Raw genomic sequence first — 14,364 nt, 5'->3', positions numbered from 1 at the left:
GGCCAATTCCCCGGCGACGAGATGACGGCTATGGCGTCGCGTGGTGGGAAAATCAACTTCCTCGGTTGACCAATGACGTATCCATCGGCGACGGGGCTCTAGCGCGCAACGGCGTCTACCGCTGGACATGGCCAGTTCAATGCATCGCGTGCACAGGTCAAGCTTCTCGAAACATCCAAAGGCGAGGCGGCACTGACGCTCAGATTATCCGCCTGGACTTCATAGCAAATGGCAGGCGCGACCGTGGTCCTAAGCTGATACCAGGCTCTAATTCGGACACGTCGTCACTTCCCGACTTCCACCTGCACTCTTCACCTCACACCATAGTCCCTCACTACCTAGGTACACACAGCGGCCATGGCGGAAGAAGCGCAGACAGTCAACCTCAAGATCCTTTCACCCTCGTCTGACTTCGAGGGTGGTGTGAACCTCGCAGACGTCCCCGCTTCCACCACGGTCAAAGAGCTCCGGAGCCGCATACAGGATGCCGCGCCCTCGAAGCCTGCCCCAGAGCGCATGCGCCTCATCTACCGCGGCAGAGTAGTGGCCAACGATGCCGATACACTGAGCAATGTGTTTGGTGTTGACAATGTAGGGCTGTCAACCACGTGCGGTAGACCCACGCTGATGGCGAATACAGCTACGTGAGAACAAGGACCAGAGCCTCCACCTGGTTCTGCGGGAGCTCCCGACTACTGGGAACCCTCCAACGTCACCTACGCCACGATCCGCGACTGTCCCGAACCCTTTCCGCCCTGCGCAAGCCCCGGCTGTACCCGCAAACCCTCTGCAGACGAACCCATTCCGCGTGCTGCCACAGGCTCGACCGCACTCACTCCCACCACTACCACCGCACCACCATCATATCCCGGGCCAAGCAAACGCGGTCCCTATCCCTCTGCCTCTTCCCCCGCAACTACAACAACAGTTCACACAGGCCATGGCGCAACAGGGACAGCAGAACAATGAGCAGACCCCAGACTCGACATCTCAGCAGCCAGGACCAGACGCACCGAGACCCGCAGATGCCGCTCAAGGACTGCCCAATCTCCCTGGAAATGGCGACCAACCACTACGACGCGAAGGCGTGGGTCCCAACGGGGCGCGATGGACAGTCACATACAACCAGGTCAATATACCTGCGCAGATTCGACAGCCCGTTCCTGCATTCGGTCTTGCTCCACCGCTAGCGTTTGGTCGTCCACCGGTCCCGCCAGGCGTTATTCCCTCAATGGGCCACGACAGTACCCAGCGCTTATTGCCACGCATCCAGACAATCTTCCAGGAAGCACAACGCGAGATGGAAAACGTGCGAACCTTGCTGCAGCCTGCGCGTTCATCAGAGACACAGACTGATCGACTTTCAATTTCAAACACCCCTCCCTTGAACCTACCAGTTTGGCGAATCGATCACATCCGCCAACACCTCAACACCATCAACCAGAACTTGAACGTTGTCGAGCGGGCCCTCGCCCTTCTCCCTACAGAACCCGAGGTGGTAGCGTTGAGACGCTCAGTAACCGAGATTAGAGTGGACGCACTAGAATTGAACATCATACTCGATCGGCAACAAGGCGGAAGCCCCAGTCGATCAAGCATGTCCACAGCCATCAACACCCCGATTCTCGGACCTTCTTCTAGCACAATACCAGGCGCTCCGATAATGACTCCAGCTGTGCCTACTACCTCTCAACCACAGACACAGAACACTACTCAGGCAATGCCTGCAGATGCGCCAACGGAGTTGTTTCTCTTATCAAGCCCTCAGGGCCCGGTTGGCGTTCTCTTCGATCAGCAAGGCACATACACCACTGCCCCCATGGTTTCGACACTTCCGTTTCAGAGTTTTACAAACCAGTTTGCTCAGAACAGACAGCTCCTCAATGGACTTGGACAGCAGATAGCACGGGGGAATCCGCCCCCTAACCTCGAGCTGCACAGGCAGCTAGCCAACATGAGCCAGACCCAACGTCGGGACTGGATCCAGAATCAAAACCAAATCCAAAACCAGAATCAAAATCAAAATCAGAATCAAGATCAGAATCAAAACCAAAATCAGAATCAAAACGCGAACGGAAACGTAAACCAACCAGAAGAGAACGATCGTATGGTCAACGTCGCTGGGCATATGTGGCTGATCTTCAAGCTGGCAGCATTCGTTTACTTCTTCTCAGGAGGTGGTGGCCTCTATAGACCTATCATGCTTGGTATCGTCGCAGGTGTGGTTTATCTAGCACAAGCCGGCATGTTTCAAGAGCAGTTCAACGTTGTTCGTCGTCACTTCGAGGCTCTTCTCCCTGTCGGAGCCTTGGCCGAACGCGTGGCTCAGCCCAACAACCAGCGCCAAACGCAACATCGAGGTAACCTATCACCCGAGGAAGCCGCGAGGAGAATTCTGCAGCAGAGGAGAGATCAGAGATTTGGATGGTTCAGGGACAGCATGCGTACAGTCGAACGCGCTTTTGCGCTGTTTGTTGCCAGCTTGTTTCCTGGTGTTGGAGAGCGGATGGTCCACGCACAAGAGGAAAGGGAGAGACTCGAAAGGGTGGCAGCTCGAGAAGAGAGGGAACGCCAGGAAGAAGAGGCGAGAAGCAGGGAAGAAGAGGCCCAAGCACAGCGCGAGCAGAGAGATGAAAAGAAGACCGAGGCCGATCTCGAGCCACAAGATGAGTCGAACGCAAGTGTAGGCACCAAGGGCAAAGAGAGGGCAGCGACAGAGGAAGAGGCCACTGCTCCGGGTCCTTCTTCATGAATTTATAAAGCGACATCATTATACGGAAGTAGCAATGCTCAGACAGATACCCTTGCATGAAGTCAATACATATTTCATTCACATTGCACCCTGGAATATGTCTCATCCGGTGCTACCTACCAAATTTCGGTGCCACATCAGTCTTGTATACGCTCGCCAGCAGCGAGCCATAATAGCTGTAGAGTCTGCCATACCTTCGGTCCAATCATATCTTATTTCAAATCATGCTCCGGTATGGATAACCTCTGTCAGCGGCGGTGCAGAATATTGCGAATGTCTGACCTGGGGCGCGCCTGCCATGTCCAAGACAAGGGTCCATACTAGCGCACAACCAGCTAGCTCACCTCCACACGTGGATTGATGCACCGAGCAGCTCTCCGGCACCTCAATCTCCATCTTCTTTCCTTTTTGCCTAACATCGCATCACAGGATCGGGTCTTAGAACCATTCTTTTCGGAGCCCAGCGAACAGGCCGTGCTTGTTCTACATATTCGACGCTGGAAACCACATACGGTTAGCCACACTATGCCGGCGGCTTCCAGTCCAGGCAGAGGAACAATCGTATATCATCGCGCAACATAAAGGGGTGTCAAAGAATGAATGCCAAACAAGCGGCATGTCTGAATTGCCGCAAAAGCAAAATCAAGTGTCGGCGCGAAGAAGGCGCGCCAATATGCGAGCGTTGCCAGAACGTCGGGATTGAATGCATAATTCCCGAATTTCACATTGGTCGGCAAAAGGGCGTGAAGAAGTAAGCGATTAGACATGAGTATATGGGTGAGACTAACTATCTTATAGCAAACGATCGGGCCTAGAGAAGGCAATATACCAGGTTGAGGAAGCCATCAAAAAGAGGAAATCAGATGCAGCTACGAGTCAGAGTACGCTGCAGCAACTACAGCAGCTTCTGAACGAGGCGCAAGGGGACGAAGACTCCAATCAAAACCCAAACACATCGCCTGCCTCGGAGGTGCATCCTCACATATCAGCGAGTAATCTTGTTGGTACTTCAAGCGACGATCAACTCGCTGTTGAAGATGTCGAGAACCCACTCCAGCTGCTCGCCCGGGCCTCGGATCTGCGGATTGCAACACCACAGTCTTACAACCAGAGTACCGCCAGCCCTGAAGACAGATTCAATGGTAGCCAGCAGAGCGCTTTTCTCGACGTTCACCACTTCTTTCTACCAATGAAAGCGCATCTTGATCAGGGATCAGGCTTGGATCCGATTGATGTTGGGCTTGTGACCAAGGACGAAGCTGAGATGCTTCTACAGTAGTAAGTTATATCAAACCTCGGATCTGGACTCAAGAACGTAGCTAATGGAATTTAGCTTCCACAAAAAGCTAGCACACACACGTTGGGGACTCGACCCGTTGGTACATACGCTGCCATTTGTTCGAAACCGCTCTGCCTTTTTGTTCACTACCTTGCTAGCCATGACCGCCATTTTCCTACCGGAAACTTCGGCGCTGGCGAAGAGACTACTGTTGCACCGCAGATTTCTCGCCGAGCAAGTGATCACCCGAAAGTACAGATCTGTTGAAATCGTGCTAGCTTTCATGGTCAGTATTCCTTGGATGCCTCCGGGGTCGCATGCGAGCGACGACGATACGAGCCTTTATTTAGCTACAGCACTATCGATCGCGCTGGATCTAATGCTAGACAAAGTGATAACGCCATCGACATCGTTCGATCAGGAGCTTGTCAGACAGATACCGAAGTCAGAATGTCTTCACGCAAGAAAAGCACTGGCGATGGACGGCTTCGAAGACGTCGACCCGAATTCGGAATGGGGCCAGCGGCTTCTTCGCCGCAGAGAAAGAGTATGGATTTCCCTGTTTGTCTTGGAGCGTGGAGTCTGTCTAGCCCGCGGGCGCAGCTACTGTGTCCCTAAGACATGCCTGATCCAATACTGCGACAAGTGGCACGACCATCGATGGAGCGATGCTCAGGACGGCCCGCTTGTGTCCATGGCAGTCCTCCGCCGCGATCTTGACGACCTCTTTGCTGAGGTCCGCACGCGCTGTGACAACTATCGTCTTGCAGAAGTAGGGACGAAGGTCGCTCAGGAGATCGACGGGTCTATCGAGAGCTTCTTCGACAGCTGGTCTCGCGCCTGGCCGTCCGTAATCGCTGATCCGGAGAGCAAAACACTACCTCCATATGTCGAAATCCTTGTTACACACACGCGGCTTTCAACCTACTCAATGCTCCTCAACCACCCTAGCGCACCTCCAGAAGTCAAACGTTCTTTCCGAAAGTCTGCACTATCCTCCGCACTCAACGTTATGCGTGCGGCGATCCAGGGCGAGTCACGTCTCAAATCGATGCCGAACAACACCGTCACCATGATTTGCTTCGCTGCAAGTATAGCGCTCGCTTTGAGTGCACCCGTGCCGGAGGCCGGCGGAAAGCAGAAGAGCCTTGCTCCAAGCGTTCGACATCTTATTGAAGATACCGCAACAGTTCTTGAGCGTATAGGCAGCACACCAATCCACCGGAACGGGGCTTCGGTCGTCTATGGTCGCTTCTTACGCGTTCTCGTCAAGCAGGCGCCGGAGATCGAGAAGTTACCACAATTGCCAGCCCATGATCCTGCACCACCGTCGATGGCCATACCAGATCTTCTATCGCCGTCATACAAGGTGAATGATGCGATGCCTGAAAACCATACAATGGGGCCAGATCCTATATCCAGCTACTGGCCGGATACACTAGACTTCTCAGCCATGTCGTACAACGAAGTCAACGAGACTGTGACGAATTCGGATCTGTTCTCCACAGCGCTATTGGATCTTCCGTGGAACGATAGCAACCCATTGTGGACGGATTGGATGAATCTGCCGGACTTCAACTTTCCGTAAAGTAGTGCGCGATCCAGTTTAACGACCTCTTGTGATTTTCCCGAGTTTCTCGGGAACTCTGAAGGGATCGGAGACACGCGAAGCCATCTCCCGCTGCCCAGAACCTCGCGTCGGCGCGTGATAGAGCGGATGGGGACGGGACGCGTCGCCAAGCGCAAAGGAACTGAGAGAGGGGCGCGACCTCGGAATTCGCCAGAAGCTAAACCTCATGTGATTTCGCGGCAGATGAAGCCCCGCACCAAGCTCGAAAGTCGCTCCATCTTCGGTAGTTGAAATGACGCCGATGGATGTCAAATGTATGACGTTAGAGCTATTGCGCGGTCCTCGCACGCGTCCGATGGCGTTCCTTCGGACAACAGTCGCGAAAGCTCTGCCTGTACTTCCAGAGTCGGTGCTTCTTGAGTTCCCTTACCCGATGATTTAACTTCACTGTTCTGCTGATTTTGTTCACGCGCGTCACAATGGATTCACTACCTTCGTCGTACCGGCTGCTCGCAGCTCTGCCAGCGCGGTTATATTCACAACGCCCTCTCCCCTCACAACTACGAGCCGCGCGACTCCCACCACGATGGCGATTCACGGGTCAACTGCGAAGCATCAGTCAAAGCGCTCCCATGATCGACCGCTCTAAATCGAAGCTTTTCAAAGATGCAGATGAAGCGGTCGCAGACGTACAACCGGGATCCACAGTCCTGAGTGCGGGCTTTGGGTTATGCGGTGTTGCAGACACGCTCATCGGAGCGATGAAGAAGCGCGGCCCGCAATCGCTGCACTCCTTGACAGCCGTCTCCAACAATGCTGGAATTGAGGACGTAGGAGGCTTAGCGCTACTTACAAAAAGTGGACAAGTCAAGAAGCTCATCATCAGCTTTCTGGGAAATAACAAGGCGTTGGAGAAGCAGTATTTGGGCGGTGATATCGAGATTGAGTTATGTCCACAGGGTACGCTTGCGGAGAGGATAAGAGCTGGCGGTGCGGGCATCCCAGCATTCTACACACCCACCGCTGTCAACACGCTGCTACAAGATGGAGAGATCCCCGCAAAGTTTGATAAAGACGGAAAGGCCGTTGGCTTTGGTCAAAAGAGGGAGGTCAGAGAGTTCAATGGCAAGAAGTTCCTCATGGAGACTGCTTTGACCGGCGACGTTGCGATAATTCGAGCGCACAAGGCCGACGAGGCTGGCAACTGTGTCTTCAGGTAAGAGACGTTTCTCTCCGGTGCCCCGAGCATTGTTTCTGACAGCGACTGTAGATACACCACCAAAGCCTTCGGCCCCATCATGGCCAAAGCGGCCCGCCTCACCATTGTCGAAGCCGAAGAGATCGTCCCAATCGGTACCTTTGACGCGAACGACATCGACCTCCCCGGCATCTTCGTCGACCGCATCGTTCCTTCCACAGCTCCCAAGAACGTCGAGATCAAGAAGCTCCGGAAACCCGCTGCTTCATCGGATGCATCATCCAAGAACGAGGCGGCAGAGCGTCGCGACCGAATCGCTCGCCGAGCAGCGAAGGAGCTGAAACAAGGATACTACGTGAACTTGGGTGTCGGCATCCCAACGGCAGCAGCGTCTTTCGTGCCCGACGGCGTGAAGGTGTGGCTACAATCCGAGAACGGTATCTTAGGCATGGGCCCCTACCCGACCGAGGAGGAGCTCGACCCAGATATCATCAATGCCGGAAAGGAGACAGTCACACTCCTGCCTGGCGCCTCAACATTCGACTCTGCAGAGTCATTCGGCATGATCCGTGGAGGCCACGTCGATGTCTCTATCCTAGGCGCTCTCCAAGTCAGCGCCTCTGGCGACCTAGCAAACTACATGGTACCCGGAAAGGTGTTCAAGGGCATGGGTGGCGCCATGGATCTCGTCAGCAACCCAGAAGCCACCAAAGTAGTGGTCGCTACTGAGCACGTCGCAAAGGACGGATCAAGCAAGATTGTTCAGGAATGCAAGCTGCCGTTGACGGGAGCCAAGTGCGTCAGCACCATCATTACAGATATGTGTGTATTTGAAGTCAACCGGAAGCGTGGTACTTTGACGCTTACCGAGACCGCGCCTGGTGTGAGCGTCGAGGATGTCAAGGCAAAGACAGATGCTAGCTTTGAGGTTGCGCCTGATCTTAAGACCATGGAGTAGACATTTTGTGTAGTTTTGGCGTAGCATACCCAAGTGATGATCGTTGTCAATTTCCATACACAGTCCACCATGAGTCGTGATGCAATTGTGAGAAAACGCGAACCATATGACAAAGCTAAAAGAATTGACCGTTTTACGCGTCATTTTGATCGTCGCAGGCAGTTTGATCATCCAACAGACGTCTCATGACCCAAACAGAAAAAACAAAGCATCGCGATCGCGATAGCCAGATCGTCGGTTACCCAAAGAACACTCCTGCTGCTTTTGGTCGCTTCCGATAACAGCGCGTGCATCACAGCACACGCAATCTCCAAAACAGGACGCTGCGATAACAGAAAAGAAGCTTCAGACTATATTTCCATCGCAGCTGGGCATGCAACAAAACCGTTGACGATCTCCCACGACACTGGAACCTGGGAGTTCATCGTCGAGTTGGCATACCGAATTTCGGGGGCAGCCAAGCTGTCCAAGTGGGCGGCTGAAAGGCTTCGCACTGCTTGGTCCACGCTCCATCCAGCACCTGGGCACAACGAAAAGCTTGGTACCGCCGATCCGCGATCAGCCCTCCACATGCGCTTTCATCAACAAACCACAAAACCCGCCATGTCATACCTATATGGCTACACCATCCGAGCCGCCATCCGCGACTCCTCCCTTGTCTAATCCACGTCGGATTACAAAAGCCTTCGGAAACAGAACAACGCCCGCTCCTCGTACAGCTAACGCCCGAGTCAGTAACGCTGATGTCAAGCCTGCCGATCGCTTGTCTGCCTTAAGAGCGCTATGCATGGTTTGGCATGGTTCAAGCATAAGCTTGGTGCAGTCTGGGTAGCCCTTCACTCGTCGGCAGCACAACTCCGCCAATCGCACGACAGATAATCCCGATTGTGCCGTAACCCTTGCGCCCGCCCCCATGGGGTCAGCATGGGTAGCGCCGTTTCTGGGCAGTTCGGAGCGGCGGTGGTGGTTGCGGTGTACATGGCGCTACCGGGAGCCCGTTGAGGAGGGGAGGGGAATAAGTAAGCTGGTCGCGCACTCGGGGTTTCTTGTCAACGCTTTTCTTGAGCTGCGTTCCAGATTCTGTTTTCTCTGCTTGTACCAATTGGGGTTTCTGAGGTTGTCCAACATGAGCCTGGATAAGATGCACGATGAGAAATTCGAGAATGGGAGTGGGAGTGAGCGGTTGGAGGCGGGGTTTGGTGAGGATGGGAAAGCTGCGAAGACGCTGTTGTTTAAGATGGATGTCCGGTATGTTGAACTTCTTTGATCGCTGTCTCCTTCCGATAGCATGGCGCTGACAATTACAGTATCCTACCCGTCCTCGCTCTCCTCTTCCTGTGCTCCTTCATCGACCGTACGAATGTCGGCAATGCGAAGATCTTGGGTCTTGAGAAGGACATCAACATCAACGACCACCAATACTCAATCGGCCTGTGCGTCTTCTACGCTACGTATATCGCCAGTGAGCTACCATCGAACCTCGTGCTGAAGAAGATGTCGCCTAAGATCTGGCTGCCGCTCTTGACGGCGGTGTGGGGGATCTTGACAATGTGTCTTGGTTTCGTTACCAACTTCGCATCGTTCGTTACTGTTCGCGCGTTGCTTGGTTGCGCTGAGGGTGGCCTGCTCCCGGGCATGGTACTCTACCTTACTGGCTTCTACCGCAGACAAGAGTTGGCCTTGCGCATCGGTATCTTCTATACAGCAGCGTCCTTGTCGGGTGCTTTTGGTGGTCTGCTGGCGCGCGGACTCAATGCGATCGGACCTGCTGGAGGTCTTGAAGGGTAAGAGACAACCGCCCGCTTCGAACAACAACAATTGATTAACTGTACATATAGTTGGCGATGGATCTTTATCGTGGAGGGCCTCCTGACCGTACTCGTTGGCGTATGCTCCGCGCTCTTCCTACCCAACTCCATCGAATCAGCCAAATTCCTCACTCCCGACGAGAAAGAGCACGCTCGATTCCGGCTCGGCGAGCAAAGCGCATCCCACGAGCGATTCGACTGGGCAGAAGTCAAGCGCGGAGTATTCAACGTCCAAGTCTGGCTCACTGCATTGGCATACTTCGCCATCTTGAGCGGACTGTACAGCTTCGGTCTCTTCCTCCCCACCATCATCAACAACGGCTTCGCCAAGGACCCCAACGAAGCACAGCTCTGGACCGTCATTCCTTACGCCGTGGCATCAGTCTTCACTGTAGCAGTCGCTCTCCTATCCGATCGTCTTGCTCTACGTGGCCCCATCATGCTATGTACCCTACCCGTTGCCATCATCGGCTACGGCGTCATCAGCTCATCCACCAACCCCAAGGTCCAATACGGCATGACTTTCCTTATGGCGACTGGCATGTACGCTACTGTACCGTGCATCCTCTCTTGGAACAGCAACAACTCTGCTGGCCACTACAAGCGCGCGACTACTTCTGCCTTGCAGCTCGCTATTGCGAATGCAGGTGGATTTGTAGCTAGCTTCGTGTATCCGAAGAGCGAAAAGGAGAATCATTTCCACAAGAGTCATAGCATCATGTTGGGTTTGCTTTGCGCGGCTTGGGTTTTGTAAGTTTTTGAGATTTTGCGCTTGGCTGGAATCTTTACTAACGTGTCGATAGGATTGCTGCGAATGTTCTGTGGGTGCGGAAGATCAACAAGGATAAGGCGAGTGGGAAGTATGCTGAGTTTGAGGGCAGAGGCGATGACCGTGACCCGGACTTTATCATGGTTATGTAGATTCATCAATGAAGTGGCTACATCGTCGCCTAGTCTATTCAGAGCGAGCAACGCTTCAAGCAGTGTCCCCATACTGCGTGATGTAACCCAAGGGACCGATATAAGATTACTTCAATCCCGATGTAGGCTCCAGGGTGTTCAGTCTTTGCCTAGGTTGACGTGCTTCCACATCCTCATGAAGCGCAAGCAACTCAACCCTCGATGTCGTCACCAGACGCGACCGACTTCTGCTTCTGCACCCCATCCCGCGCATTCTCCAACTTCTCCTCATCGACCTGTGTCAAATCCTCCTGTTCCTTCTCCCAACCCACCAACCACTTGCACTTGGAATCATCAGGAGCCAAATACAAAGGACGCGTAACAGCCAGCCGCCAGTAACCCATACTCCTATCACTAATGCTGACCTGTGGGTCTTCGAATGTGCGTTCAAGCGCGTCAAAGAAGGCCGTGCACTCAGTCTGCAAGCCCAGAACGCGGAGACACCGTAGGATACGCGTGATGCGAAGATGGTTATGGTCGAACCTAATGGCCCAGTTGGCGAACTTCTTGCGATAATCTGGCGCGCGAACGATGTGGTATGGAAGGGGTTTGGATGCAGAGACGTTGGTGTGCGAGCCTGGTGGGAAAGAGGCTGTTTCAGACGATTCGCTTTGCTCCGCCTCCGCTTCTGACTTGTTGGATACCACGAAGCCGTAGAAGCTGAGCATACGCTCGAAGCTTCGTCGTAGGTTCTGCCGTAGCTCACTTCGCGAACGGAATGCTTGCATCACTTCGAGGTTGACGACTGGGGCCTGTAGATGGTTAACATGTTGCCAAAGCGATCGAAGATATCGTTGCACTCTCGCTGTACCCTGGAGGTACTCACAAGACTGCACTTCGATATACGTTGATTTCAACTATAGCGAATACCTCCCGGGTACGACATCAGTAAACTGAAAGACTTACTTCACTGTTGTATGGAGAACCCTCTGGGAGCGGAAAGAGCATCTGAACATAGTTATGAGACGCTTCCAGCCTGCTGTCTGGCCAAGCCAGTATCTCGTCGAGTTGCCGACCGAGGGCGTCCTTGGCGCGTACATCTGGGTCGTAGAAGCGGACGATGAGTTGGCTTTTGCCAGCGGTCGCAGTCTGGTCAGCCTTTGTGGCGTCGGACAGGACCATGTTTGTGCGCTTGCTGAATACAGTTGATATTGGATGTTGAAGTCGCAAACAATGTATAAATTATGGGTGAGAGGTTAGAATTACGCAGGTAAGGCTGCACCCTCACACCTTGTACCTAGGTAGAGTGCGCCTTCCCTAGACTGGACTAGCCCCATCGCCGCTCCAGGGCTTTCCCATCCCCACCACAACGGAAAGGCATGACCGCTACAACTGGGTGAATAAAACATGGTGCGCGAATGGTGAAGTCAGAAGGTCACATTATTGTTGGGTTATCTTGTCTACCAATTCAATCCTGATGTAGGCTACAGAGGCCTGTTTAGATTCCGCCGGGGCTGTCGCAACAGCGACGATCTTTCCGCAAATGTCCGCATGCAACCTAGAGACACTACATACTACCTGGGTAGCCGCGGGTGGTATCGCGCTAATGGGTCCGCGATTGTCGTCGTCCTTCGTTCACACTCTGGCGACGTGTCTTCGCCCCATTGAAGCCCTGGAGTCCGCGGGATGAAAGCTGAACGCTGACGTCATCCGCGCAGATTGTTGAACAGCGCCGCTTCCAGGCCCCATTCACCACCCGTGCGCCTTACTTGGACGCTTGGTAGCCAGCGCAAACGCAGGGTACATGATAGACAAACCTGCTCAGCCCCTACCAACGCAGGATTATTCACGCGCTATCAGCGATGATGTTTTCCTTAAATCTGACTATGGCACTGGCGAAGACTCTGCTTGCTCAACCAAACTCCTCTGCTACCCACAACCATTTGGAGGCAACTCTCTTTGATTTAGGACATATATCTTGATACTCACAATGAGCTCTGAAGGTGTGTGTTGATGGTATTTCTTTCCGCAATTCAAATCTAACAACGTTATAGAACAGAAGCCGACACCAGAGAATGAAACCCTATTCCAGGGTTTCGAATGGAACGTCCCGGATGATCACAAGCACTGGCGGCGCCTTGCCGAGGAGCTTCCTAAGCTAAAAGCCATCGGTATTACCAACATATGGCTACCCCCTGGCTGTAAAGGTGCCAACCCTCAGGGCGTTGGCTACGACATCTACGACCTGTACGACCTCGGCGAATTTGAGCAGAAGGGTCAAAAGGGAACCAAATGGGGAACCAAAGAAGAGCTACTCGAACTTACGAAGGTCGCCAAGGAGCATAGCGTGGGCCTATACTGGGATGCCGTATTGAACCACAAGGCTGGAGCCGACCAGACGGAGAAGTGCCGTGTTGTTGAAGTTGACGAAAATGATCGCACTAAGGAGGTTTCTGATGCCTTTGAAATCGAGGGATGGCTAGGCTTCGATTTTCCGGGTCGTGGCGAGCAGTACTCCAAGATGAAATACCACTGGGAGCATTTCTCAGGTACCGACTGGGACCAAGCCACCGAGAAGAAAGCCATCTATAAAATCCTAGGTGACAACAAAGGCTGGTCGCAATCCGTGGACGATGAGCAAGGCAACGCGGACTACATGATGTTCGCCGACATTGACTACTCGCACCCTGAGGTTCAAGAAGACGTCAAGAACTGGGGCGTGTGGATCACTAAAGAGCTTGGCTTGAAGGGCTTCCGGCTCGACGCGGTGCAGCATTTCTCCTCAAGATTTACCAATGAATGGATCAAGAACTTGCGCAAACAGTGTGGAGACGACATCTTCGTGGTCGGTGAGTTCTGGTCGGGAGATGTAAAAGAGATGAGCGATTGGCTCGACGATATGAACCACGAGTTCGCTCTCTACGACTCGCCTCTCCTGAACAACTTCGGGTCCATCTCGACAAGCGAATCGGCGGACTTGAGGAAGGTCTACGATAATACGCTCGTTCAAATGCGTCCCACCGATGCTGTTACGGTCGTTACAAACCACGACACACAACCTGGGCAGGTGATGGAGACCAAGATCGAGGGCTTCTTCAAGCCTCTTGCCTACGCTCTCATTCTGCTGAGGCAGGAAGGCTACCCATGCCCATTCTACGGCGATCTTTACGGTCTCTCAGAGCCGCATGAGACGCCTGCTTCATGTGGTGGAAAGCTCGCTGATCTCATTCTCGCACGAAAACTCTTCGCGTACGGAACACAGGAGGACTACTTCAACGAAGCCAACTGCATCGGGTTTGTGCGCCGTGGAACATGGGACAGGAAAGCGGGTCTGGCGTGTGTGATGAGCAACGCAGGTCCGGGTCAGATCAAGATGGCTGTTGGCGACATGCATGCCGGCGAGAAGTGGACTGACATCCTTGGGTGGGAGGAGAGTGAGGTCGAGATAGACAGCGAAGGTTATGGACTGTTCAACTGCCCAGGCACCAGTGTCGCGGTCTGGGTGCGAAGCGATGCTGAGGGGCGGGACCAATTTCCTACAAACTTCGATGCGAACGTATACCACAAAGATTAGATAGGCGACATCTTGTTGTAGAATGCGACAGGGAGAACTGCGAATACCCTGAGTGTGTATCGCCTCTCTGAAGAATTGAATACTGCGCCTGACAGACTGGCGGTGTGGACCTTATCAAGCCTCAAACTGCTTGCTTTTCTCTTATCAAGACCCTGTGCGCCGCAATCCAAGGGTTGCAACTCATGGAACCTGCGGGAAGATGGTTGGGGAGATCGGCGATGAACTTTCCGCTTCGGGACCAGCGCGGAACCAATCAATCGCGACAACGCCGACCATTTTAGACGTTTCGCGGCGTTTCTCTAGTAAGCGAGCATGCAGCGTACCC

General features: G+C 53.5%; 6 protein-coding genes across 6 annotated transcripts; 5 read left to right on the top strand and 1 right to left on the bottom strand.

Moving 5' to 3' along the window:
• Positions 1–357: 357 nt before the first annotated feature.
• On the top strand, positions 358–2,752 carry J4E83_004626 (uncharacterized protein; the record flags this gene model as incomplete). Its single annotated transcript, XM_049331553.1, has 2 exons — positions 358–591; positions 641–2,752. 2 exons carry the CDS (start codon positions 358–360, stop codon positions 2,750–2,752), a joined length of 2,346 nt encoding a protein of 781 aa, XP_049189327.1.
• Positions 2,753–3,348: 596 nt separating this feature from the next.
• J4E83_004625 (uncharacterized protein) lies at positions 3,349–5,619 on the top strand (the record flags this gene model as incomplete). The annotated part of the gene is made up of 3 exons (XM_049331552.1): positions 3,349–3,503; positions 3,551–4,030; positions 4,086–5,619. 3 exons carry the CDS (start codon positions 3,349–3,351, stop codon positions 5,617–5,619), a joined length of 2,169 nt encoding a protein of 722 aa, XP_049189326.1.
• Positions 5,620–6,080: 461 nt separating this feature from the next.
• J4E83_004624 (uncharacterized protein) lies at positions 6,081–7,757 on the top strand (the record flags this gene model as incomplete). The annotated part of the gene is made up of 2 exons (XM_049331551.1): positions 6,081–6,817; positions 6,872–7,757. The coding sequence occupies 2 exons, from the start codon at positions 6,081–6,083 to the stop codon at positions 7,755–7,757; spliced, it is 1,623 nt and encodes a 540-aa protein (XP_049189325.1).
• A 1,126-nt stretch (positions 7,758–8,883) lies between these two features.
• J4E83_004623 (uncharacterized protein) lies at positions 8,884–10,486 on the top strand (the record flags this gene model as incomplete). The annotated part of the gene is made up of 4 exons (XM_049331550.1): positions 8,884–9,005; positions 9,065–9,541; positions 9,596–10,315; positions 10,369–10,486. The coding sequence occupies 4 exons, from the start codon at positions 8,884–8,886 to the stop codon at positions 10,484–10,486; spliced, it is 1,437 nt and encodes a 478-aa protein (XP_049189324.1).
• Positions 10,487–10,677: 191 nt separating this feature from the next.
• J4E83_004622 (uncharacterized protein) lies at positions 10,678–11,647 on the bottom strand (the record flags this gene model as incomplete). The annotated part of the gene is made up of 2 exons (XM_049331549.1): positions 10,678–11,277; positions 11,432–11,647. 2 exons carry the CDS (start codon positions 11,645–11,647, stop codon positions 10,678–10,680), a joined length of 816 nt encoding a protein of 271 aa, XP_049189323.1.
• An 808-nt stretch (positions 11,648–12,455) lies between these two features.
• Positions 12,456–14,039, top strand: J4E83_004621 (uncharacterized protein; the record flags this gene model as incomplete). Its single annotated transcript, XM_049331548.1, has 2 exons — positions 12,456–12,468; positions 12,520–14,039. 2 exons carry the CDS (start codon positions 12,456–12,458, stop codon positions 14,037–14,039), a joined length of 1,533 nt encoding a protein of 510 aa, XP_049189322.1.
• Positions 14,040–14,364: the final 325 nt, after the last annotated feature.

Source organism: Alternaria metachromatica, assembly GCF_023757995.1.
Source record: "Alternaria metachromatica strain BMP 0045 chromosome Unknown scaffold_8, whole genome shotgun sequence".
Classification (NCBI taxonomy): Eukaryota; Fungi; Ascomycota; class Dothideomycetes; order Pleosporales; family Pleosporaceae; genus Alternaria; species Alternaria metachromatica.
This window is presented reverse-complemented; position numbering and strand designations above follow the sequence as displayed.